General features: G+C 63.0%; 12 protein-coding genes across 12 annotated transcripts; 7 read left to right on the forward strand and 5 right to left on the reverse strand.

Annotated features, from left to right (window-relative positions):
* Positions 1 to 262: 262 nt before the first annotated feature.
* LOC62_03G004355 (uncharacterized protein) lies at positions 263 to 638 on the forward strand (the record flags this gene model as incomplete). Its single annotated transcript, XM_062770875.1, has 2 exons — positions 263 to 307; positions 339 to 638. The coding sequence occupies 2 exons, from the start codon at positions 263 to 265 to the stop codon at positions 636 to 638; spliced, it is 345 nt and encodes a 114-aa protein (XP_062626859.1).
* Positions 639 to 686: 48 nt separating this feature from the next.
* On the reverse strand, positions 687 to 1137 carry LOC62_03G004356 (uncharacterized protein; the record flags this gene model as incomplete). The annotated part of the gene is made up of 2 exons (XM_062770876.1): positions 687 to 1028; positions 1069 to 1137. 2 exons carry the CDS (start codon positions 1135 to 1137, stop codon positions 687 to 689), a joined length of 411 nt encoding a protein of 136 aa, XP_062626860.1.
* A 761-nt stretch (positions 1138 to 1898) lies between these two features.
* Positions 1899 to 2601, forward strand: LOC62_03G004357 (uncharacterized protein; the record flags this gene model as incomplete). Its single annotated transcript, XM_062770877.1, has 4 exons — positions 1899 to 2069; positions 2106 to 2261; positions 2297 to 2518; positions 2557 to 2601. 4 exons carry the CDS (start codon positions 1899 to 1901, stop codon positions 2599 to 2601), a joined length of 594 nt encoding a protein of 197 aa, XP_062626861.1.
* Positions 2602 to 3642: 1041 nt separating this feature from the next.
* LOC62_03G004358 (uncharacterized protein) lies at positions 3643 to 4202 on the forward strand (the record flags this gene model as incomplete). Its single annotated transcript, XM_062770878.1, has 2 exons — positions 3643 to 3924; positions 3960 to 4202. The coding sequence occupies 2 exons, from the start codon at positions 3643 to 3645 to the stop codon at positions 4200 to 4202; spliced, it is 525 nt and encodes a 174-aa protein (XP_062626862.1).
* Positions 4203 to 4211: 9 nt separating this feature from the next.
* On the reverse strand, positions 4212 to 5466 carry MAP1D (methionine aminopeptidase). Its single transcript, XM_062770879.1, has 5 exons — positions 4967 to 5466; positions 4706 to 4928; positions 4567 to 4664; positions 4399 to 4517; positions 4212 to 4350 (listed from the first exon to the last, which is right to left on the reverse strand). Exons 1-5 carry the CDS (start codon positions 5460 to 5462, stop codon positions 4270 to 4272), a joined length of 1017 nt encoding a protein of 338 aa, XP_062626863.1. The 5' UTR covers positions 5463 to 5466; the 3' UTR covers positions 4212 to 4269.
* A 150-nt stretch (positions 5467 to 5616) lies between these two features.
* Positions 5617 to 6807, forward strand: LOC62_03G004360 (uncharacterized protein). Its single transcript, XM_062770880.1, has 3 exons — positions 5617 to 5866; positions 5996 to 6288; positions 6402 to 6807. Exons 1-3 carry the CDS (start codon positions 5641 to 5643, stop codon positions 6711 to 6713), a joined length of 831 nt encoding a protein of 276 aa, XP_062626864.1. The 5' UTR covers positions 5617 to 5640; the 3' UTR covers positions 6714 to 6807.
* A 116-nt stretch (positions 6808 to 6923) lies between these two features.
* Positions 6924 to 12946, reverse strand: Sacs (Sacsin). Its single transcript, XM_062770881.1, has 16 exons — positions 12718 to 12946; positions 12649 to 12681; positions 12565 to 12602; positions 12421 to 12519; positions 12269 to 12375; positions 12178 to 12215; positions 11707 to 12132; positions 10052 to 11657; positions 9102 to 10006; positions 9002 to 9065; positions 8783 to 8966; positions 8386 to 8745; positions 7691 to 8345; positions 7459 to 7644; positions 7333 to 7415; positions 6924 to 7297 (listed from the first exon to the last, which is right to left on the reverse strand). The coding sequence occupies exons 1-16, from the start codon at positions 12797 to 12799 to the stop codon at positions 6998 to 7000; spliced, it is 5166 nt and encodes a 1721-aa protein (XP_062626865.1). The 5' UTR covers positions 12800 to 12946; the 3' UTR covers positions 6924 to 6997.
* Positions 12947 to 13323: 377 nt separating this feature from the next.
* HIBCH (3-hydroxyisobutyryl-CoA hydrolase, mitochondrial) lies at positions 13324 to 15436 on the forward strand. Its single transcript, XM_062770882.1, has 5 exons — positions 13324 to 13679; positions 13732 to 13813; positions 13848 to 13976; positions 14025 to 14217; positions 14269 to 15436. Exons 1-5 carry the CDS (start codon positions 13455 to 13457, stop codon positions 15182 to 15184), a joined length of 1545 nt encoding a protein of 514 aa, XP_062626866.1. The 5' UTR covers positions 13324 to 13454; the 3' UTR covers positions 15185 to 15436.
* Positions 15252 to 16851, reverse strand: Orc5 (Origin recognition complex subunit 5; the record flags this gene model as incomplete). Its single annotated transcript, XM_062770883.1, has 3 exons — positions 15252 to 16213; positions 16264 to 16381; positions 16417 to 16851. 3 exons carry the CDS (start codon positions 16849 to 16851, stop codon positions 15252 to 15254), a joined length of 1515 nt encoding a protein of 504 aa, XP_062626867.1.
* A 217-nt stretch (positions 16852 to 17068) lies between these two features.
* LOC62_03G004364 (uncharacterized protein) lies at positions 17069 to 17807 on the forward strand (the record flags this gene model as incomplete). Its single annotated transcript, XM_062770884.1, has 3 exons — positions 17069 to 17181; positions 17238 to 17299; positions 17394 to 17807. 3 exons carry the CDS (start codon positions 17069 to 17071, stop codon positions 17615 to 17617), a joined length of 399 nt encoding a protein of 132 aa, XP_062626868.1. The 3' UTR covers positions 17618 to 17807.
* A 29-nt stretch (positions 17808 to 17836) lies between these two features.
* On the reverse strand, positions 17837 to 19564 carry SPCC5E4.05c (Putative monoglyceride lipase). The gene is made up of 5 exons (XM_062770885.1): positions 19330 to 19564; positions 18905 to 19258; positions 18659 to 18790; positions 18247 to 18621; positions 17837 to 18199 (listed from the first exon to the last, which is right to left on the reverse strand). The coding sequence occupies exons 1-5, from the start codon at positions 19399 to 19401 to the stop codon at positions 18020 to 18022; spliced, it is 1113 nt and encodes a 370-aa protein (XP_062626869.1). The 5' UTR covers positions 19402 to 19564; the 3' UTR covers positions 17837 to 18019.
* A 917-nt stretch (positions 19565 to 20481) lies between these two features.
* Positions 20482 to 21695, forward strand: bos1 (Protein transport protein bos1). The gene is made up of 5 exons (XM_062770886.1): positions 20482 to 20639; positions 20779 to 20881; positions 21058 to 21136; positions 21175 to 21521; positions 21560 to 21695. Exons 1-5 carry the CDS (start codon positions 20543 to 20545, stop codon positions 21639 to 21641), a joined length of 708 nt encoding a protein of 235 aa, XP_062626870.1. The 5' UTR covers positions 20482 to 20542; the 3' UTR covers positions 21642 to 21695.
* The last annotated feature ends 19 nt before the right edge of the window (positions 21696 to 21714 follow it).

Here is a 21714-nt window from a genome sequence, read left to right on the forward strand (position 1 = left end):
TGAATACAGAGGTTGCATTCATAATGTGGTGCTCAGGCCGTGTGTTGTGATGGTGGTGATAGCGATGACAGACTGACTGTCGTGACGACGCCACAGAGTGTGACAGGTGAGGTCATCTTGCGCCACGATGAGAGCACACACGCCTCGGCGCCCCCAGGGGTCGTTCCCACCAAGCGACCAAGTGCACTCATCCGACACTCACATCATCGTCTCCCTCTCTCTCTCTCTCTCAACCACCCACTTCACCAACCGCTTCACCACCATGCCCCCGAAGCAGGACAGCACCGCGTGGACCAACGAGCACCAGGTACGTCTGCTCCCAGCAACGCTGACCCCAGCTCTCCGTCCTGCGCCACATCGTCGCCTCGTCCCTCGCCGCCCGTCCCGCTCTGTACGCGCAGCCGCAGATGGCCGGCGTCAACGGCAACGGCGGCAGCCGTATCAATCAGAAGCTCCAGGCGACGCTCGCACTCCTCGTCAAGCAGTTCCCCGAGGCCGAGGGCATGATCAAGGACGAGGTCGCCAAGCTCTCGGGCGGCAAGGCCGGCGCTGGCGGCGCGGCTGGCGGTGCGCGTCCGCGTGAGAACAAACGCAAGAAGAGCGACGATGAGGATGAGGTTTCGGTCAAGGAGGAGTAGAGCTAGCAGGCATGCATGACAGTCACTAGCACAACTGGGCCTCTACAGTCACTCGGTGAACTCGGCCTCGGCCTCGTCGTCCTCCTCGGTCTCCTCCCACTCCTCCTCCGTAGTCTCGACCTTGACGCCGCGGCGCTTCTTGGGCGCGGGCTTGGCAGCCGAGCCGTTCGCCTTGCGCTTCGTTGCTGAGGCTGCGGCGGTGGTCTTGCCGGCGCGCACGGCGCCCTTCTCGAGGTTGAACGCGGCGGCGAGGGTCTCGAGGATCTGGACGACCTTCTTGGAGGTACGGTCGTTTCCGTGGTTGTCGACACACCCGAGGATGCCCTCGAGCACGTAGAGGTCCTTGCGGGTAGCCATGGTCTTGTTGATGATGCCGCGCACGAGGATCTTCTGGCAGGTCTCAGCCGCGCCCGCCGAGGGGGAGACTTACGGTGTGCTCCTCGGTCCAGCGGTCCTTGCCGGTACCGGCCTTGCGCGGGGTGGCAGTGGTCGACGACATGGTGTGCGTGTTGGGGTCGCTGGTGGTAGGAGTGTGCGGTGAGGTGGGTGAGTGGCGAGGGTGTGAAGTGAGACTGGAGGGCAGCCACCTCGACGGCGCGGTTCTTATCGACCGCAGCGGCCCACCGCTGAGGTGAGCCTGGCCTGCTCTGGCCACCACGCTCGCAGGCCGCCGCGATCATGATTGGCCGACCGAGCAGCACGCTGCCATCCCTCCGTCATCACTCATCTACCGCCCGCTTCACACACACAGATATCAGCCCCTTGGCCAGACCTGCCCGACTTGGTAGCCCTCCTCAGTCCAGATGAGCTGCCAAACCGCCCTCTCCAGCACCTCAACTCGAAAGCCGACGGCTGGCACGAACGCCCAATCCCGGGCGCATGTGTGCCCTGCGCCTCGCGGGCGTGGGAGTGGGGACTACCGCGGGCGCTAGATCGAGGGCGAAACGATGCGTTCTGCAGGCCAATCGTCTCCTCGCTGGCTGGTGGGAAAGTGTGTCGATGACGTTGGATTGGGGGCGGTGTGGCGTGTTGTGTGGCATGTGTGTGTGGCCATCTGCGCCGCCATCCGCGCCCCCGCCCTCGCTTGCGCCATCGTGCCGTGGGACGACTTGCAAGACAAGGCTTGGCGGGGAGCTTTCCTTTGGCTCAGTGCATGCGTGGAGGTGTGGTCAGCCTTGGGGTGGAACACATAAGGGCGCGAGCTCGAGGTGAGAACCACTCCAACGTCTGATCCACTCCCCTCTCAACTTGCCGAGCAACATGGTTACCACTCGAACCAACAAGGACACCACCGCTACCCCACCTCGCGCCTCACCCCATGGTGACCGTAAAGACTCGGCCATCAACCTCTCACTCTCGGACGACACGTACGACACGGACGGCGAGTCGGCGTACGTGGACGACCCGGCCGACTCTGAGGACGGCGAGGACGTAAGCGAGTTCCGGCAGTGCGTTCGCTGACAGTAGACCGAGCCGTTCGATCCAGAGCGCAAGCGCAAGCGCACAGCGACTACCCGCAAGAATCCGGCCGCCGGGTCTTCCCCTGCCGTTACCAAGGGCAAGAAGGCCATGAAGGAGGACAAGACGGCGTCGAGCTCGTCGGTGAGCGCGCACATCCCCACCGTGAGTCTGTCTGTTAGAGTGGCCCTGACCTCAAGCCCAAGCGCGCGCGCAAGGACTGGACGAAGAATGAGGACCTGATCCTCCTCGAACTTCTCGAGGCGTATGTCCGCAACACCTACGAGAGGAAGACGAAGGAGGAGAAGCAGGAGGAGAAGCAGGAGAAGGAGCAGGAGATGCACTTCGCCCAGTGGGCCGAGGCGCAAGGCCGCCTGCCTGGTCGCAGCGTTCGCAATATCCGCGATCGTGTTCCGGCTGTCGTGAGTCCGCTGCGGGTGAACTCTACTGACTTTGGCAGTTCAAGAACGCCCGCGCGCAGATGGAGAAGACTTCGAAGAAGTGAAGAGCGCAACGCCCGCGCGCAGATGGAGAAGACGTCGAAGAAGTGAAGAGCGCCACGGTTCATTCAAGCGTTCACGGTAGCTTGAAATGGTTGTAGTGGCCTACGAAGCATTGTGCAAGATGCAGACTATGCGCGGCGGAGCCCAGTGGATGTACAGCTCTTACCTCATGGGCGTGGGCAGTTGATGCGGCTTCCCAAGTTGTGTACCTCGGCCCTTCCCGCTCCAACACCCATACGGCCACCATGGTGGTCATTACCGCTGGGGGCCACCCTCTCCGATGCATATGAGCTGCAAGTCGCGACAGCCAGCTCGCCGCAGGCTGCACACCAAGCCACGGCGCCGTTCCGCCGTCGCGTGCACACGAGCGGGTGCGAGGCTCAACTCGGCACAGGGCCGGACCTGACATTGGAGTGGGGGTGCCGTGTGCACCGCAACCCAATTGGGAGGAGGTTGTGTGGGTGTCAGGCATTGGGATCGAAGTGTGTGGTATGCTGTGTGTCGCCATCTCGCCGCCGCTTCCTATTATGCACTCGCCGGCGCGATCGTGCCTCGAGATGCTTTACTCGATGGGGAATCGGAAATGAGCCACTTCTTGGTCATTGAGTGAGCGGAGGGACAGCAAGCTGGCCGGTTCAAGCTCAAATCGCCACATCTCGGTCGGGCTGTGGGTCCTTGGAGACACTCTCCAGTGGTCACCGAAGACCCAACCCGGGCGGTACTAGAGGTACTGCTTCAGCGATGCTTGCATATGGTTCAGTCTGCTCTGGGCCAGTTCCACGCCGTACCGCCTGAAGCACACACACACACACACGGTTGAAGCACACACTGTCGCTTGAGCCCCCAATTGGCCTCCAATCCCACTGGCATTGCGAGGGATCTCAATCGCTTCATCCAACTGCTAGATGAGACGCCCTCCTTTAGTCGATGTGAACGGCCGTGTCACCGCCCGCGCACCCGCCAGGCGTGTATGCACATAAGGCGGCCGGAGGGGCGGTCAGAGATGACAATTCCCACCACTTCCGACAACCAGCTCGTTCATCATGGCCCGCACCGGCTTGAGGAGCAGCAAGAAGAAGCAGAACAAGGTCGAGGCTGTCGCCCCCAAGGCTGCTGCTGTGAAGGCCGCCTGCATCAAGGCCCGTGCCCGCATGAAGAGCAACAAGAAGAATCCCAAGGCTAAGGTTTCCGCCCCAGTCGCCCTCCCACGCCTGCTCGGCTCGCACGAGCTCTCCCCGATCGACCTGAGCCACCTGGACGACTCGGACACCGAGTCGGCCAGTGGCGGTTCTGACAACAAGGAAGAGGTCAACGGCCACGAGGAGGTGGGTGATGTGCAAGGGGCCGCACTGACGGTTAGGTCGAGCCTGCCCCGCTCCGCCGCTGCACGCGTTCATCCACCGCCAACCAGTGCACCACAGTCGGCGAGCCAGCCCCGCTCCGTCGCCGCACGTGCTCGTTGGCTGTCCACTGGCGCATCCCCGTCGCGGAGACCGCCCCTGCCGACGAGCCCACCCTTGCCCAGCCGCCCGCTCCTGCTGTCAACGAGCCGGTCATCGTCCGGTCGGCGCAGAGGGATCGCAAAGTTAGCAGGGGCAAGTAGGTACAGTGTGGCAGCATGATGCCATTGATGCAATGTTGTGTAGTGAGCGGGTAGCAGTGTTACCCCCTTAGCCCCTTCTAGTGAGCACGTCTACCCCGTCGCCCGTGATGAGCACCTGGTGCTCAAACTGCGCCGAGCGGGCCTGGGACTGAGCATGGCGTTAGTTGTTGGTCGCGAGGCGGCGCACTCAACTCACATCTGTGGACACGGTCCACCCGTCCTCCCACAACGTCCCTCTGGACCGATACCCCTGCGTGAGCGCCGGCTCGATCGTAAAACAGTCGCCGGGCTGCATGCAGCCGTGCTCCGAGTTGCCTGGTCAGAAGGTTAGCTACCTCCTCCCTCGTCCAGACTCCGCACGCACGGTAGTGGATGATCCACGGCGGCTGGTGGAATCTGCGCCCGATGCCGTGCCCCGAAAACTGGTTGTTGATTCCCAGGCCGTTCTTCTTGGTAAACTCCCTACACGGACGTCAGCCTTCCCCGAGGAGCGCGGGGCCCACTCGATTGTCTTCCCGATGTCAGAGTACGGCCGGCCGGGCTTGCACGCCGCGATGGCGAGCTCGAGCGCCTCCTCCGTCAGCCGCACCAGCTCGCGGCCCTTGTCGTCCACCTCGGGCAGGAGGAACGTCGCGCTCGTGTCGCCGTGGTACCCGTCGTGGAAGAGGGTGAGGTCGACGTTGACAATATCGTCGGGGCGCAGCGGCCTGTCGTCGGGGATGCCATCTGCGCGTCAGCTACACCGTCAACACCAGCAAGCTCACGCGCAATGACATTGTTCACGCTCGTCGTGATGCTCTTCGGATAGTGCTGGTACCCCAGCGGCGCGGGATACGCCTTCCGCTCCAATATCAACTTGTGCGCCGCCGCGTCCAGCTGCGCGGTCGTAACTCCAGGCTTCACGAGCTTGCCGACCTCGGACAACACCTCGGCTGCGAGGCTAGCGACCTTGCGTACCCGCGCTTCAGAGCGCGAGCCGAGCTGTATCCGCTCCCCCGGCGCCTCGATGTCCACCTCGACCGCCTCGTGCTCCCATATCGGCGCCGTGAAGAAGTTGGCCGGGACGTAGCTTGGCCGCGGGATCGAGTCGGGCACGTCCAAGGGGTCGGGGTAGGCTGTGATCGCGCTCGACGCGTCGAGCACGTCGTATGCGCCGAAGATGGGCGGCGCGGGCGTGTAGCTCCGCTGGCGTTGGGCGCCGAGCGCGCCCAGCTTGCCCAGCCTGCGGCGTGCGAGACCGCGTGCCGCTGCCAAGGTCATGTTGAGATGCGGTCGATGGAGCAGACCGGCAACCAACCTCACACACATCCGGATCACTCCGCCGAGTGGAGGGCAGCCGTGTGTCGACGGGACCAAACGGCGCTTCAAAACACTTCACTTCTCCACCACCCGGCGGCTTCGCTTCGTCGTCGCCGCCACCACCCACAACGACGCAGCCATGTTCTGGCGCCTCGCAAACTTTGCAGAGTCGCACCGCTCCCCCACGCTCCCTCACCTGCCGCTACCGATGGTGTCGGCAGAGAGCGCTGCCGGCCCGAGCCGGCTGGGCATGCGGTTTCCGCGCGCGGCGAGCCCGCCGGGGCCCAGCAGGCCGCCCGCCGTCGAGACGAATATCGGCGAGTTCAAGCCGCCAGAAGAGGGCGGCGTGGAGGTGGATGCGTATGGTGAGTGCTGGCGCCGAGCGCCGAGCCTAGGCGAGGCCGCGAGGCGAGAGGCGGGGAGGCATGCCTGTGCTGCTCGCCTCCGCCCCGTTCCCGACCTCCCCCTCCCCCCATCCCGAGCTCACCCCGCAGGCCTAAACTTCTGGGAGTACCGCCGCGCATGCTTCCTCGCGGGCCAGCCGTGGCCGATCACAGACTCGGGCGACGCCCTCCCAGAGACCTACACTGTCGCGGCGCCGCCAGAGCCGATGCCGGCCGACACCGCCCCGCCGGACCCGGGGAGCAGCATCGCGCGCCTCGAGGCCGTGCTCGCCGAGTTTGGCGCCGAGGAGTCGGACGTCGCGTGGAACGGCGGCGTTGGGGGGGTGCATCGCAACCTTAGTGGGGGGAAGAAGTTGGCCAAGAGGCTCAGGCTGGGGCTGGTGGTGAGTGCGCCGAGTCGGAGCGCGATGGAGGGCGACCGACTTGCATCGCGTCCCGGCACGCACGCCGAGCGCAGTGAGCGACGACCGAACGGGCCGTTGACCACCCCGCCCAGATCAAAGTCCTCCGCGCTGGCTGGCTGCGCGACGGCACGTGGCCGCTCGATCCGAAGACGTCGCGCGCGGCCGTCCCGCCGCCAGACTCGCCGCTACAGACCGCGGCGGATGCTGCTGGCACGGCGACGGCGACGACAGCAGCAGCGGCGGCCGCTCCCGGCGCTGATGGAGCTGAGCCCGCCGGGGCACCTCCTGGCCCGGCCGACCCACCACACCTGTCCCTCGCACCCCTCGCGCCGGAAACACCACACCCCGGCCTCCTCCCCATCCCCGTACGCGCTGGCGAGCCCCTCGCCATGCGCCGTTCATAGCACCGCCGCGCACTGAACTGCACTGCATCCTTCACTCGCGTGACCCACCCCCCGCATAGCATATCTACACCTAATGCATACACTTTTACAGGCCGAATCTACCCGCTCCGCCTCGTGACTGCCTCACTCGCCGCCGATCATATGACGCGGAATGGGCATGTCGTTCCTGTTGCGTCATGCGCCATGCCGGACGCCACTGGTCACGAGGTGATTGATGATGATGCAAACTACTATGAGTGGTACAATTCTACAATGGCTTCTTGGCGGCAGCCTGTGAACCGCCTCTAGCGCAGAAGCGCAGTCCTTGCCTGCATGAGCTTGGCAAAGCGCACAAAGTACTCCTCGGAAATCGACGAGAAGTAAAACTCGTGCGACGCGTTGTGCGCCGACTCGAGGTTGTGCGCGAGCTCGTGCGCAAGGGTAAAGTACCACGAGATGAAGGCCTCGCCCAGGCGGCCCTGCGCAACGTCGGTGTCATGCCACGCGGAAAAGTAGCGCGCGTTGCAGAACAGCGCACCGCTGCGGTTGAAGGCGATGAGTGGGCCGTTCGTGTCCCAGAAGATGTTGAGCACAGAGGGTTTGAGCTGATGTCAGCTGTGCCGAGATACGGGCAGCTCACCTCGTAGACCTCGCCCAGGGGAATGAGAATGTACTGGGCAAATCGCTGGCAGATCTTCTGCTGCTCCTCGGTGAAGGTCATGCCTGAACCTGTTAGTACTGCCAGTCACTGCCGCCGTCGACTCACCAGGCTCGAGGAAGACCTTGCAACCCTGCGATCCGGGGTCGACGGCCAGTCGTAGATCAGCCTCGGCGCTTTCGTCGCAGTAATGGCCCTGGCTCTCCGATACGTCGTTGATTCGCCGCTTGGTGTCGCTGATCTGCGTACCCGTTTCAGGGCGAGACGCGTCGACGGCGTGGCGAACAGTATTGCCTGGCAGTGTCAGCAGGTCACAAGAAGCTAACCACACCCAACTCACGGATTCTTTCGGGGTCGGTTGGGCGAGCAGTGGTGACGGTACCCGAGCCACCTCCCATCTGCGGGAGGCCGGGGCCGTTTGGCCCGCCGCGGTGGCTCTGAGCACCTTGAATGGCTGGCGGCGGGGTACTACCGCCGAGCGCACCGGGCATGCTGCCTCTCCACTTTCTCATCTGTTCCAATAATGACCCAGCTCCTCCAGCGGCACCAGCGGCACCACCGGGGCCTTCAGGATCATACGGCTTGCCGCTAGGCCCGACCTGCCTCTGTGCGACAGCCAGTGGCTGCGTTCCATTCGGCTGCCCCACCCCAGCGCCGTTCGCCTGAGCCAGACTCGACTCGCGAGCGTTCTTCTCGGCAGCGGCAGCAGCCGCGACCTGCGCTTCGCGATCCTTGGCCGCCTCAGCCTTCAAACGCAGGCGTTCCTCATTCTGCTGGTTGAGAATACGGTCAACGTTGAAGCCTCGCTTCCTCAGCGCCATCAGTGGTGTCGAGAGAATCGAGTCGAGAATGAGGATGTCGTCTGCTCGGACCTTCTTGAGCAGAACCTGGGACAAGCTCGCCGCGACGTCGTAGTAGTCTGCCGGCGTCGACATGGACAACGTGAGGACGATGGCTTTGGGCCGAGGCACGCGAGTCGCCATAGCGTACTTTGTCTGATGGGTCAGCGATATCGCACAGAGCAGAGCTACTCACCTCCACATGCTCCTTGATAACCCGTCCATGGCGGTAGGTAGACCTCGCCTTGATGTCCGCCGCCTCCTGCACGACAAAGTTGTCACCCTTGGAGAGCCACTCGGCAGTGTAGTCCGTATCCTTGCGGGTGGCCTGCGAGAGGTAGATCGTCAAGCGTTCGAGCACATGGCGATGGGCCGATGTGGTAGTTCGCGACGATCCAGGCTTAATGCCAGAAGGGATTGACTCCGTGTTGACGCGGTTTGAAAGAGGTTGCGAACCCAGCTGACCGTAGAATCTCTCCAAGAGCTGCTCCTCGGGAGCTGCGAGGACGTCCTTGCCAAAGTACTGCAGCAGGACCGCGTCGTCGACAATTACCGCCTGATTGTCAGCAAACCTCGGCTTCCCGCTAACTCACGTCTGAGGCCTTGCAGAGCGCCCATTCAGTAGTGTAGTTGTCGTCCTCGAAATGGCCCTTCTCCTTCGCCACCTTCGGAACCCGCTGCGAAGCGAGCAGGAATGCCGTGTTCTTCATCTCAGCGATAAGTCGAGAGTCAAAGGTCGACCAGTTGGCGGCGAGGAGACGGAGCTGCTCCTTATACCTGGTGGGTCAGTCACGAACAGCAAGAGCACCTACTTTGACGACGAGCCAGCCTGTCTAAGCATGCGCTCAGGATCACGAAGTAGCAGTCGCGCAATGTCTGTCTGTCAGCTTGACTCCATAACAATCACCTTACCTTTGTGGGAAGGCTCAGCCATGACACCACACTGCCTCAGGAAGAGGTTGGCGCGATCTCCGAAATCAATAAACGTAAAGGCGGACGCATACAGGGGTTCAACGCCGGTCTTGGAGGTGAAGTAAACCTCGTCAGGGCGGGCGAGGCGAAGGTTCTTCTCCTCCTTGACTGGGATGAACGGTCGAACAGACAACGGCGCGAGAGCCGCAACCTGCGCCGTGCCAACACGAGAGGCGAGGTACTCGAACACAGCCTTGGCCTTGTCCAAGTCATGAAGAGGGTTGTTGATAAGCGCCGCGACAAGCTGCTCCATCGGTGGGTCCGTCGCAAGGCGGAGCTTGGCAGCATTCTCGATAGCTGAGACTGGTGGGCGAGCCACGGCGAAGCCGAGAATGGAGCAGGCCTGGTTCGTGAATACCTGGCCAGGCTTTCCAAAGATTTGCTTGCCGTCGGCTCCCGTCGCGGGGATGAAGGCAACATCGCGGTAGGCGGAGGGATCGAAGGATGGGTAGTTGGTGTGGATGTTGGTGAGGAGGTACGTCAGAGCGCGCTCGTTCATCGGAGGTCTGCCAGCGATGATGCCGAGCAGAACGTCGACAGGCGGGAACTTCTTCAGCCCCAACTCGAACATCATCTTCGCCTCGTCGGAGTTGGACTTCCACTTGGCCTCACCCCAGTTGAGTACCGGCAGGCCGAGGTTGCGCATGGCCTCTGTTGGCTCGTACAGCTGGTTCGGTTTCTGTCGCACAACCTGAGGCTTGCTGCCGTCTTCTAATGGAGCCTGCTCTAGGGGGAAGGCGGCAGTCTGACGGAGTCGAGATAGCTCCTCGTTGGACAGAGTGTCCTTCACAGACACGAGGTACTTCATGAGCTCGAAGCAACCCCAGGTGCCACCGCCGATAAGACTGTGCATGTTAGCAACGCATCTCCAGGAGGTGCACGAGACCTACCGAGAAAAGATGAGCTGGAGGTCAACAGTCCTCCTCACGCCAATGCCTAAAAGCATCTTCTCCAGACCACCCCTGATCGCCGTGGTCTTGGGGAACGCAATGACGGGCAGGTCGTCGAACAAGAGGTTGTTCTCAAAGTACGCCTCGCCGGGCTTCTTGAACCCGGCGCGTGTGGGGATACATGGCACCTCCTTGAGCGCATCGGCGATCGCAGTTTGCTGATGCGCACTGACCGACTGCCACCCTCGTCCAAGCATGGTCAAAACGCGCTCCGCAAAGGCAGGTGAGACACGAATATCTGTGTCGGGATCTGCTCCGTTGTTGCCGGACATGGGCGGGGTCGCGAGGTACGTGACGTAGTGGGCGAGCGAGAGCTCCGTCCATCCAAAGATTGAGTGGATCTGAGTTCCCTTGAGGCCCTTTGTGACAGAGTAAGGGAGAGTGTCAGGAGGCAGGGGCATGTCCGTGGGGATGGAGGTGCTCTGCGGATTGACGTAGCTGCGGATAACGCCAAGCGGTACGACCTTCGAGTTGTCTGTGACGACGATCGCCGCGTCCAACAGTCGAGCGCGGACCTGCGGATTGTAACCCTCAACAGTCGCAATCGACTGCCACCAGGCAAGACAGTGAACCATCTCCTTCTCGGTCAGTGGACGCTGGCCGAGTTGCTTGACGACATCATCGAAGGCGATGTCGCGCAGAAGGCTACGCTCGCGGAGGCGAGCGACAGCGCGAGGTGCGTAGGTGACCGTAGCTGGGGTCAAGACAGGAAGTTCGGGCAAGAAGAGCTGGAGCTCTTCATGCGGGATACGGACCTGACCGACAGTGAGGATGCCGGCAGTCGACAGCAGCGGGAGGTTGCTGTTGTTTCTGGCACAGGAGAAGAAGGCCGACTCCATCTCAGACCCAACAGCTGCCGACGGCGTCGTTGGCCTAAAGCTAAAGAACTTGAGGGCGTGGAGGGCTCGAGCAAGGATCTGAGCCCGCGCAGCCTGGTCCGCGGTGGACGTCTTGTTCCACTGCTGCTGGAGCTCGAACAGCTCGAGCTCGTAGATGAGACGAGCGAGGTAGCCGCCGACCCAGAGGAGCTCTCGGTTCCACTGGGCGACATGCCTGTCGACCAGGTCGATTGACTCTCGCTCGACGGTGGGAATGAATCGTGCAGCCAAGTGTCCACCGATACCAGTGGTCTGGCTGGTCGGCTGACCAATGAACACGCGGGCAGACTTGTCGCCATCGAGAGGTGGGCACAGGCCCGAGAAGACGACGCCGGCCTTCTTCTCCGTCGGCGTACCGTTAACGGTGACGCTCTCATCCTCGCGAGAAAACACCAGGCTTGCAGGCATTCTGGAAGGTGGCGCCTTCTTTGTCGCACGTTCAAGCTCGCGGCCGAATTGGCTGGAAATGCTGACCTTGATGTCGGCCTGGAACGTCTGAATCTCACGGGCGAGGACATCGACTTCCGTTGGGTCCTCTGGCGGTGTAGGCGGAGGGGGTGGTGTTGGGTCGTGCACAGGCGTAGATCTGCCGAAGAAGGAAGCAAGAAGTCCTCTGGCAGCCGTCTTCGCTGATGGAGGTGGGATTGGTGGAGGGGTGACACCCGTGGCTGAAAAGTTAGATGGAATTTCAACAACAACAATAACTGCACCACTCACCTGACAGCCACTTCATGACACGGGCCGTAATGACCATGGTGGTGGCGTCGACGCTCGCCACCCTCATCATGGCGTTCGTGCTCGTAGTGTTGAGGCCGGGTCTGGAGACGCCCGTCTTGCCCTTGATATCCTTGCGGACCTCGAGCACCTTGATGTCGTCGACGACCATGTCGACGCGCTTGATAGTCCGCATGAACGTCAAGCTGGTCACGAGGAAGCGGGCAAAGTCGAGGGGGCCCTCGAGTGGAGTCGGCTCGCGCAGAGCCATAGTGAACGTGGTCCATGGGTTGCCGGTGGACGTTGGTTCAGCCGTTGACGCCGCCGACGAGCCGGGTGGCAAGTCACCTGAACGGGCCAAAAGCTGATCCTTGCCGTCCTTCCAGTAGAACCCCATCCACTTGTCACCAGACTCGACGAATGGGTCGTCTGGGAGCCGTCAGCACAGCATGGGGCACACGGCAAGGCACTCACCGCAAACGCTCCAGAGGGAGTAGAAACCAACTCCAAAGCTGTGTTCGGTCAGCAGTATGCCCGCCGCGTCACAGCAATGCCAAGCACTCACGCTCCAATCTTCTCCTCGTCGGGGTTGCCCTCTGCGATCTTCTTGAGACGGTGCCAGTCCTCACCGCGGAACGGGATACCGTCGTTGCAGACGACGTAGCGGTGGATCTGGGGTGTTAGTGCTGACTCAACGACAAAGCCCACAGCACTTACAGCATCGCGCTTCACGTCTGGCAATGTTGCCGGTGGTCGGCCGGCCTCTTGGGCGTCGATGCCTGCTCGTGTGTAGAACTTGACCTGGACATGTTGGGCCTGGGGGCGTCAGTCGGGGCAACTACACACAATCGTTCAACGAACCCCGGCATCATCGGCGTTCTGAAGCAGCTCTCGGAAGACTGAATGGTCAGTACCGACACTCGCGCACCGTCGTTCAACACGCACTAGTATGTTCTCCCGAGTATCGAGCAAGGATTTCTGCATGTTAGCCAGTGCTCATAGCCCTCCACTCACTATCAATCAGAGCTCGCTGGTTGACCTCGACTGTCTCATCTCGGCCGGCGCTCCAGAGCTCTGCGCGGCTTGGTGGAGGCATGGTCGGTGAGGTTGAGTTGTTGTCAAGTCGGCTGTGGCCGTGTCGTTGTTGAGAGACTGAGAGTTCTGCCTTTCTCTAGTATATATGTGTCTAAGGGGAGGGGGAGGGTGCGCAAGAGGTTGCGCCTGGGAGTGACAGGTCTTATTGCACAGAACAGATGAAGAATGCAGAAGAAGTTGTCGAAGATCGACGCTGATCCATGACATCCCACCGGTGCACCCAACGGCTGGCTCACTCACTGTCATGCATGTCATGACGCGCGTCCCGCCAGCGAGCACTTTGGCCACCCAACGCGACAGCGAAATGCACGTGGAACGGAGATGTATCTCCGCCAAGACCGACCAACGGGATCAGATCCACGTGGCTTTCACTTCGGCTGTCATGGTTCGTGCCGAGAGAACTGCACTGTGGACCAGCTCCGCGGCCGTCCGTCGAGGCCAAGCGGGGTCCAAGATCTTTCGGCCCAGCGGCGAGGGGGTTGGACTCTGGCATTCTGGCGAGCTAACCCGTCATCGCGCATCCCATTCCTCTCACCCGGACGAGTTCCGACCGGCTACAACCACAACCCACACCCCACCACCGAGTGCCTCTCTTATACCGGGCATCAACTCCACATTCTACTGACCCTCTCCCCCACCACCCCTCCCAAAAGGCAATGTCCCGACTCCTCGCCCGCATGGCACCCCGCCTCTCCGCCCAGTCCGCCGCCAGCGCCCGCCTCTCGGCAGTCAAGCGTCACATGTCGTCGTCGCCCGTCGTGCGCGACGACTCGGTGCTCTACGAGAACCAGGGCACGACGCGCACCTACAAGCTCAACAGGCCCAAGGCGCTCAATGCCCTCGACCAGCCCATGATCGACTCGCTGGTCGCCGAGTCCGAGGTGCGTGGCAAGTGGTGGCTGTTGTGGCATGGACCCCCGCGCTGATTTTTAGTCGTGGCGCACGTCCGACCTCGTCAAGCTCGTCGTCGGCAAGGGTGACGAGCGCGCCTTCTGCGCCGGCGGAGACGTCAAGAGTGGGTTGGAGGTCAGGACACGACTAACCCCCAGCGCTCGTCATCGCCCGTGCCAGGGGCGACGCCGCCTCGGGCCTCAAGTTCTTCCAGGACGAGTTCGGCCTCAACTGGCACCTCGGCCGCCTCGGCAAGCCCTACGTCGCCGTCATTGACGGCTTCACGAGTGGGTCTTGAGCTGATACAAGGTTCAGCGTCAGCTAACCCTCCCCAGTGGGCGGCGGCGCCGGCATCTCGCTCCCCGCGCCTATCCGTATCGCGACCAAGAAGACCGTCTTCGCCATGCCCGAGACCAAAATCGGCTACGCTCCTGACGTCGGCGGCAACTACTACATTGCGCAGCTCGACGGTGAGATTGGTGCCTGGCTCGCCATCACTGGTAACGAGGTCTGGGGCCGTGCGGTGTAGTAAGTGGCACCCAGAGTACAGACCTGTGTGCTCGTGGCTGACGTATTCAGCGAGCTCGGCCTCGCGACCCACTACGTCGACCCCGAGTCGATCCCCTCGCTCCTCTCGGCGCTCAACGAGATCGAGGACCCTTCGTTCCAGACCATCTCGGACATTGTCTCGTCGTACCACGTCGGCCCTGCGCCCGAGGGAACTGCTCCCTCGTCCAAGGGCTCCCGTGAGGGCCCTTCGCCCATCACTGGCGAGATCCGCGCGTTCCTCGACAAGACGTTCGGCCTCCCGTCCCTCCGGGACATCTACACCGCGCTCAAGGCCGCCGAGGCCGACAGCAGCCTCGCGCCCGAGGTCCGCGAGTGGGCCACCGCGCAGCGCGGTATCCTCGACGAGCGCTCGCCGACCGGCATGGCTGTCGCGCTTGAGAACTTCCGCCTCGCGCGCAAGGCCAAGCGCCTGAATGAGGTCCTCGACAACGACATCACCATGGCGACCGGCTTCCTCGGCCTCAAGCGCACCACTGACGACTTCTCGACCGGCGTCACCCACCTGCTGATCGACAAGGCCAAGGGACGTGCCAACTGGGCCCCTTCGTCGATTGACGACAAGAGCCTGACCCCCGCCGCGATCCGCGCCAACTTCCTCGATGCCAAGGCCGAGCACATTGCCGGTGAGCGCCCCGTCATCGACTTCACCCCCACGCCTACGACCAAGGAGGGCCCCGACTCCACCTGGGGCCAGTTCCGCCGCTACGGCCTGCCTGCCGAGGCCCGCGTCCGCGCCTGGGTCAAGGGCGAGGCGCCCGGCTCGGGCGCCTTCAAGCTGAACGAGGACGAGCTCGTCAGCCGCATTGTCGATGTGTCGGGCGAGGCTGGCTCCCCGCGCCAGAAGGAGATTGAGCAGGCTATCCGCAAGATTGTCGCCCAGCACACCACCAAGGACAAGGACGGCTACCTCAACTGGCAGGACTAGGCGGCGGGTGTTGGTACATGTACAGTGTAGAATGCATCAGCAGATATGGCGGCCGTGGCGTGTGGACCTATGCCATCGCCTCGTACAGGTACTCGTCGAGTGTGATTTTGAGCCCCTTTGCGAGTGTTTTTGTCCCCTCGTAGTCGATCTCGCAGCGGAGCATGATGTTGTCGAGGCGGTCGACGGGGGAAGTGCGCTTAAGCAGGCTCTGTGCCTCGAGCTCTGGAATGAGGGACCACAGGCCGACGCTCATGGCCAGGGCGTCGACCTCGTCCTCCCACTGCTCGTCGCGCTCAGCGTGGCGTGCGCGCTTACGCTCAATCTGCGCGGCAGTAACGGCGACTTCACCATCGCTCTCCAGATCCTCTGGCCGAGCAGCGTGCTCGGCGTACAGGGACGCAAACATTGCGAGTAGCCGGTCGAGGGGGAACGCCTTGGGGCCGAGCAGCCGCTGCGGCACCTTGCCTACACGTGTCCTGCCATATCCCGCCCTCCGCACGCCTCCCCCGCGCCGCCGCTTCCCATCAGGCCCAGTCCCGCGGCCAAACAACCTCACGTCCGACTTGGCGGGGTTATAGCTGGCGCAGTACGCGGCGACGAGCAAGAACTGCGCCGCGAGTGGCAGGTCGAGGCCTGGCGGGCGCGGGATCGCGCGCGCGGTCAGCGGGCGCGGCGTGCCGTCGCTGCTGAGCGGGTTGAGCGCGCGGATGAAGTCTGCCTTGCCGACAGTCCTAGGCAGCAGCGACTCGGCAGCGACGGACAGCGCGAGGGACAGCTGGTGCTTGAGGTCCGTGAGGAGCTTGACGCTCACGCTGAGCGGCGGCGTATCTGGCTCTGGCGGCGCGCGGCCGAGGAGCTCCTGCTCGGCATGCGCCGGCAGCGTGGCGGTGTACAGTGGCCACAGGGAGTCCGCGGCGAACGCGACTTCCGACGGCGGGGCCAGCTGGCCGAGGGACGCGAGGAGGAGGTCCACGAAGCGCGGGTACAGGGGGTGGGTCGAGCCAGAGAGGAGCAACGCGTCGCGGAGCTCTGCAGGCGTCAGTCAGTACGCAGCCGGGAAGGGAAGGCGGGGTACACACCGTCCCGGCGTATTGGATCGAGATACACCATCACCGGCTCGACCGCGTCCGAGCGCGCGGGGCGCACGTCGTCCCACGGCAGCGCGGACGCGAGGACGACCGTCGCGGGGAGATTTGCCTGCCGTCGTCAGCTGTGTCGGGTCGGTCACGTACCAGCTCAGAGAGACGCGTCAGTGCGGTCCAGATGGGCCCGAGGACGCTCTTGAGCCGCTCGGCGCGGGTGAAGACGAGCACGAGGTGGGTGCTGGCGTCGGCGTCGAGGTCGTCGATCGCGCGTCCTTTGCCTTTCCGCGATCCGTTGGCGGCGCTGGCGCCGTTCGCCGTCCGGGTGCTGCACACCTCGCGCAACCCGCGCACGAACGCGTCCCACGTCGCGACTTCGCCCTCGCGCTCGGCTCCGCGCGACGCCGCGACGCGCGCGAGTACGCCGGCGTACAGCAGCCGCGGGGTATGCAGCTCGATCAGGTCGGCCTCGGCTGCGACGGGCGGCAGCTGCGCGCGCACCGCCGACGCCGAGTGGTGCGGGTGGTGCAGGTAGACCAGGGGCGGTGAGCCGTCGTGCGCTAGCAGCGTGGCGAGCGTCTCCATCGCGGGCTCGTCGTGGTCGTGATGCAAGACAAAAGTCGAGGTGTGCCGAGCCAAAGTCAATGTTGTGAATCGCGGACAAGTCACGTGAAAAGCAAATCGCCCACGACGCGGCGCGGGCGACGACGACGCCAACAGCAGACAGTGGGACGAGTTGGCGTCAACTTACTACTTCCTCAACTGCACCTCTTCTCAACTCACCCCAACCCCCACCCACACCATGGCCCGCGCCCTCCCGCCCCCACCGCCGCCCGTCGCCGTCCGCCTCGGCGGTATCAGTCGGTACGACCGCATGCCCGAGAACAAGTGGCTGCGGCCGCTGTGGAAGAAGGGGTAGGTCGCGCGCGAGCCCGCTCGGGCCTCTTACTCGTCACTCACACCCACCGCAGCGTTCAAATCGACGCGCACCTCTGCTTCTCCATGTTTGAGTGGTGGGAGACTGTCATCCTGAGTGAGTAGTGCCCGCCCTTGCTTTGCCCAGGAGGGAAGGGCGGTGCTCGCCCGTCCCTCACGCTCGCGCTAACGCCCTCGCGCTCGCGCCGCAGGCCTCATCGTCTTCCCCATCACCGCGCTCTTCTGGTACTCGGCCTTCACGTACTTCCCCGCGCACTTCGAGTACATTTCCCGCCGGTACGCGTACTACGTGTTCGGGGACGAGAGCGTCAGCACGAGCGCCCTGTTGGGCGCGTGGCTTGTTGCTGCTTGGGAGTGGGTGCTGGCTGAGGGGCGGAGGGTGGTAGGGGATGTGGGCGCCAAGGTTGAGTTGTGAGCGCGCCGCGAGCGCGAGCGCAGCGAGCGTGAGGGATGACGGGGTGATGATTGCTGCGCTCGACACTGGCTGCGCACACCCACTCCACTCCGCCGCGCGGCGACTCGCCGAACCGCACCGCGACCACGACCACCACAACCCGACCCACCTCACCCATTCCCACACCCACACGCATCACACACCCCACACCCCACCCACCCCAAACCACCACCCCACGCAGTACTATTATATACATCCCGAGCACCACGCTCGCTCCTAATGTAGTCTTTGTCATCTTGCTACGGACACTGCAGCAGCTGCACGAGCGCGGCGTGCACGAAATGCTCGCCTGAACTAACGTCCCCGTCCTGTCACACTCTGCCACTCATTCTAAAGCTGGCCACAAACACTCAAAATGCCAGGCTACAGCTTCGACCGCGCGCTCTCCTCGGCAGCGCCAGCGGCCGAGACGGCCTGCGACGCGATGGCCACCTCGGCAGCAGGGACAGGGCCGTCGAGGTGCGCCTCGATCCAGGCGGCGACAAACTCGGCCGCCTCGGTGCGGAAAGGCTCCGACTCGTTGTGCACCTCGTGAAGGAGGCCCTAGTGGTATTAGCACACTCAATAGCATCCTGCGTGACACGACCCACCTCCCAGATCTTCGTCGTCTTGTCGTCCGCGACGACCTTGTCGCCGAAGCGCGCCGTCGCCTTGGGGTCCGTGATCGGGTCGTCGCCGCCGTGGTAGAGCAGCAGGGGGAGGTGCTTCTGCCACCCGTTCCACGCTGCCGGCGAGTCAAGCCACACGCCGCCCGAGAGCATGTCGCTGAGACCGCGGAGCGAGCCGATGGGCTCGTTGTACGGGTCATTGGCGGCAAGGTCCTGCTGCGCGACGTCGTGGGTGAAGTGCTGCGGCTTGTTAGCAACGCCCGATTCGTCCGAGTACACGCCACTCACCTTGACGTCAAGAGGGATCTTCATGAGCATGTTGGGCAGCAGGTTGGCGGCGATCGAGCCGGCCTTGACCTGCGCGGGTCAGTCATGCAACGCGTCTCCCACCCACCTGGATGAAGCTGGCGGGGGTCGTCTGGCGGATCAGCGGGCCCGACGAGATGATGCCCGAGAGCAGGTCGAGCGTCTTGGGCTGGATGAGGTTCTGCGCGCGGAGCCCAAACGCGAGGACCTGGCCGCCGCCCTGGAGATGTCAGTCTTCGTACATCACAACGAGGTCGGTGCGCGTGTTGTGACCGCTGCGGCGGTGTACAGAGCAGCTTCACCCCTATCCCACCACCCCAGCTGCTCCACTTACCATCGAGTGGCCGTACAGGAACAGCTTGCCGTTCGTCTTCTTTGCGCGGTTGCTCTCGCGCTTGATGAAGAACTCCATCTCCGGCAGCGCCTTTGCCCAGCCGCCCGTCTTGCGCTTGGCGTTCTTCTCGAGCTTGTACGGCTGTCCGTCGGCCTTCCACTGGGCCACCTCATGCGCCGTCTCCGTGATGGGGTCGTACGACGTCTTGCCGTGTCCGCGCTGGTCGTAGGCGAACACGTGCAGGTTGTGCGGCGCGGCCGCGAGCTTGCGGAAGAAGTGGTCGTAGCGCCCAATGTGCTCGGCCATGCCGTGCACGAAGACGATGTACGCGCGGGGCTCGGCGACGGGCACCCACTGCGAGGCGGGCGGGTTAGTACATGGGCTGCGCACCATCGCTTGCTTGCTGCTGCGGCTGGTGTACTCACACGCTTTGTGAAGAAGGGCGTGTACTCTGGCCCGATGACGTACTCGTCAATGACCTGCACCTGGTCTGCCATGCTTGCTGCTGCTGTCTTTGTTGAGAAGTAGAGGCGGCGGGTGAAGAGGTGCGCGACGGGGCGATGTAGTAGTCGTGACGTGGTGGGTTGTGCAAAAGGAAGATGGAGCAGAGTGTTGACGAGAAGGACAGAGAGTGGACTGACTGGCCGTGGTGACCCTTGAGTGGCAACTGGACGACTTCTGAAATCATCAGCGTGGCGTTGCTCGGTCACCGAGTGTAACTGGCACGCAAAAACAGATTCACGCCCGGCTGCACGTAACCGGAAAAGGCGGGGGCGGCGGGCAGCAAGAATTCAACACGGAGACGTCGACACCGCGGCGCGGGGTCGGTCACGAAATGCATGAGGGCACGAGGAAAGAGTATACAGCATGCAGACTCGAACCCGGCAGGCATCAAGCTGACGCACAACGCATGCAGGTCAAAGGGGGGCCGCAGTGCCGAGGTTAGCCATCTAGCCAGTGAGTCTGAGAACGTGTCGGCCTGGCACGTTGTCGCTGCGCGTGATGGAGCTAGCTGGCGAATGGAACTGGTGGCTGGGATCTTGTCTTGTCACGTCGCGCGCGCTGGACCTAGCCATCTATGGCTCGTTCTGTCACGACACCTCGACACCTGTGTCTCCTCGCATCTCGCATCACTACGTGATGCTGATCGTCAAGCAAGACAAAAAGTCGGTGTCCACCCGGCTCGCCCTGCGCGCCTACTTCCGTCCAGTCCTCTTGAAGCGTCAATGCCATACTAGCCAGACTGATCCGTTGCCGGCCTGTCTGCCGCCACGTGGGCGTATACTAGCATGATCACCGAGACGAAACCAACACAAAGTCGTGAGACTTTGGTGGGGCTCGAACACTGGCGCTAGAGGAGACAATGAAGTACAAAGGGCGCGCTGAAGCGAGGAGTTCCGTGATGACAATGAACACCTTCCCAAATCCATTACAGATGGCAACCGGGGGCGCAGCTTGCTTTTGAGCCTTCCCTCCCATTGCCGCCGCCACCCAAATCGCTCGATGCCGACACGACGGCCACTGCCGCTCACACACTGAAACACGACAGACGGCCAACTCCACCACCACTGAAGTCAACTTGACCACCATCACTTTCATCGTCGTCACTACCATCACCCACCCCACACCATCGCCAAAATGAACTCTCTCAACGCACTCGGAAATCGCCAGGTCGCAAGTCTGCAAGCAGACCTCGCACGCTTCGAGCAGGGAGAAGGCGGACCAAGCATTCAGGGTGAGTACGCGACCACTTGACTCGTCGTCGCCATTGTCCACCCAACCCTCCACGGCGACCCGATCGGCAATGCACCCAAGCTCCCAATACCACCCCCACCGACCTCCCACCATGTCGACAGCTCGCTAACACGCCCTAGGCCAGATCACCACGACCCTCTCCGCCCTCTCGCGCTTGGTAGACGACTATGACTCGATGGCGCGCAGGGAGATGAACACGGCGGCGAGAGAGAAGGCCAACACGTGAGTCGCCCGCGCAGCGGCGCACGAGCACTGTCGCTCGCCGCTCGCCACTGCATCGCCAACGCCGCTGACACGCATCTCGTCGACGTGTCACCACCTACTTCTCCTCCCTCCCGCTTCACCTCAATTCACGCCGCTGCGCTCCCGCAACCCGCGCTTCCCCCACCCACGTGCAGCCGTGTCCTCAAGCTCAAGACGGAGCACAAGGACCTCAAGGGGCGATTTGAGAAGGCAAAGTCGGAGGGCCAGCAACGAGTGAGCTAGGGATGCTTCAAGCTAGCTGACACACGCAGAACCGCGATCAACTGCTCGGATCATCGACAGCAATGGGCGCCGGACCAAACTCGACAGCGACGATGCGACGCAACCCCAACGGGCAGGGCTTCTCCGAATCACCCTTTGGCGGGGGAACGCCCAACCTCTTCCAGCCGAACCAGCGCGAGGACTTTGCCCTCCGCGAACACAGCTTCATCCAGGAGTCGGAGAACAACATCGACCAGTACATTGCGCAGGGGCGCGCAGTGCTCGAGAACCTCATCGAGCAGCGCGGTATCCTCAAGGGCACCCGCCGCCGCCTGCTCGACGCGGCCAACACGCTCGGCCTGTCGCGCGAGACGATTGCCTGGGTCGAGAAGCGAGCGTAAGTGCGCTACGGTGGCATCGCTGACATCCTCGCAGCAAGCAGGACGCGTGGATCTTCTTCGCCGGCGCGACCTTCACCATCTTCTCCTTCTGGCTCATCTGGCACTACCTCGGCTAGACACTGCACTTATCACCACCTTATAATGTCGACGACCTCACTGCATATGACACGTATTCATATTCGCGCGCGG

Source organism: Vanrija pseudolonga, chromosome 3, assembly GCF_020906515.1.
Source record: "Vanrija pseudolonga chromosome 3, complete sequence".
Lineage (NCBI taxonomy): Eukaryota > Fungi > Basidiomycota > Tremellomycetes > Trichosporonales > Trichosporonaceae > Vanrija > Vanrija pseudolonga.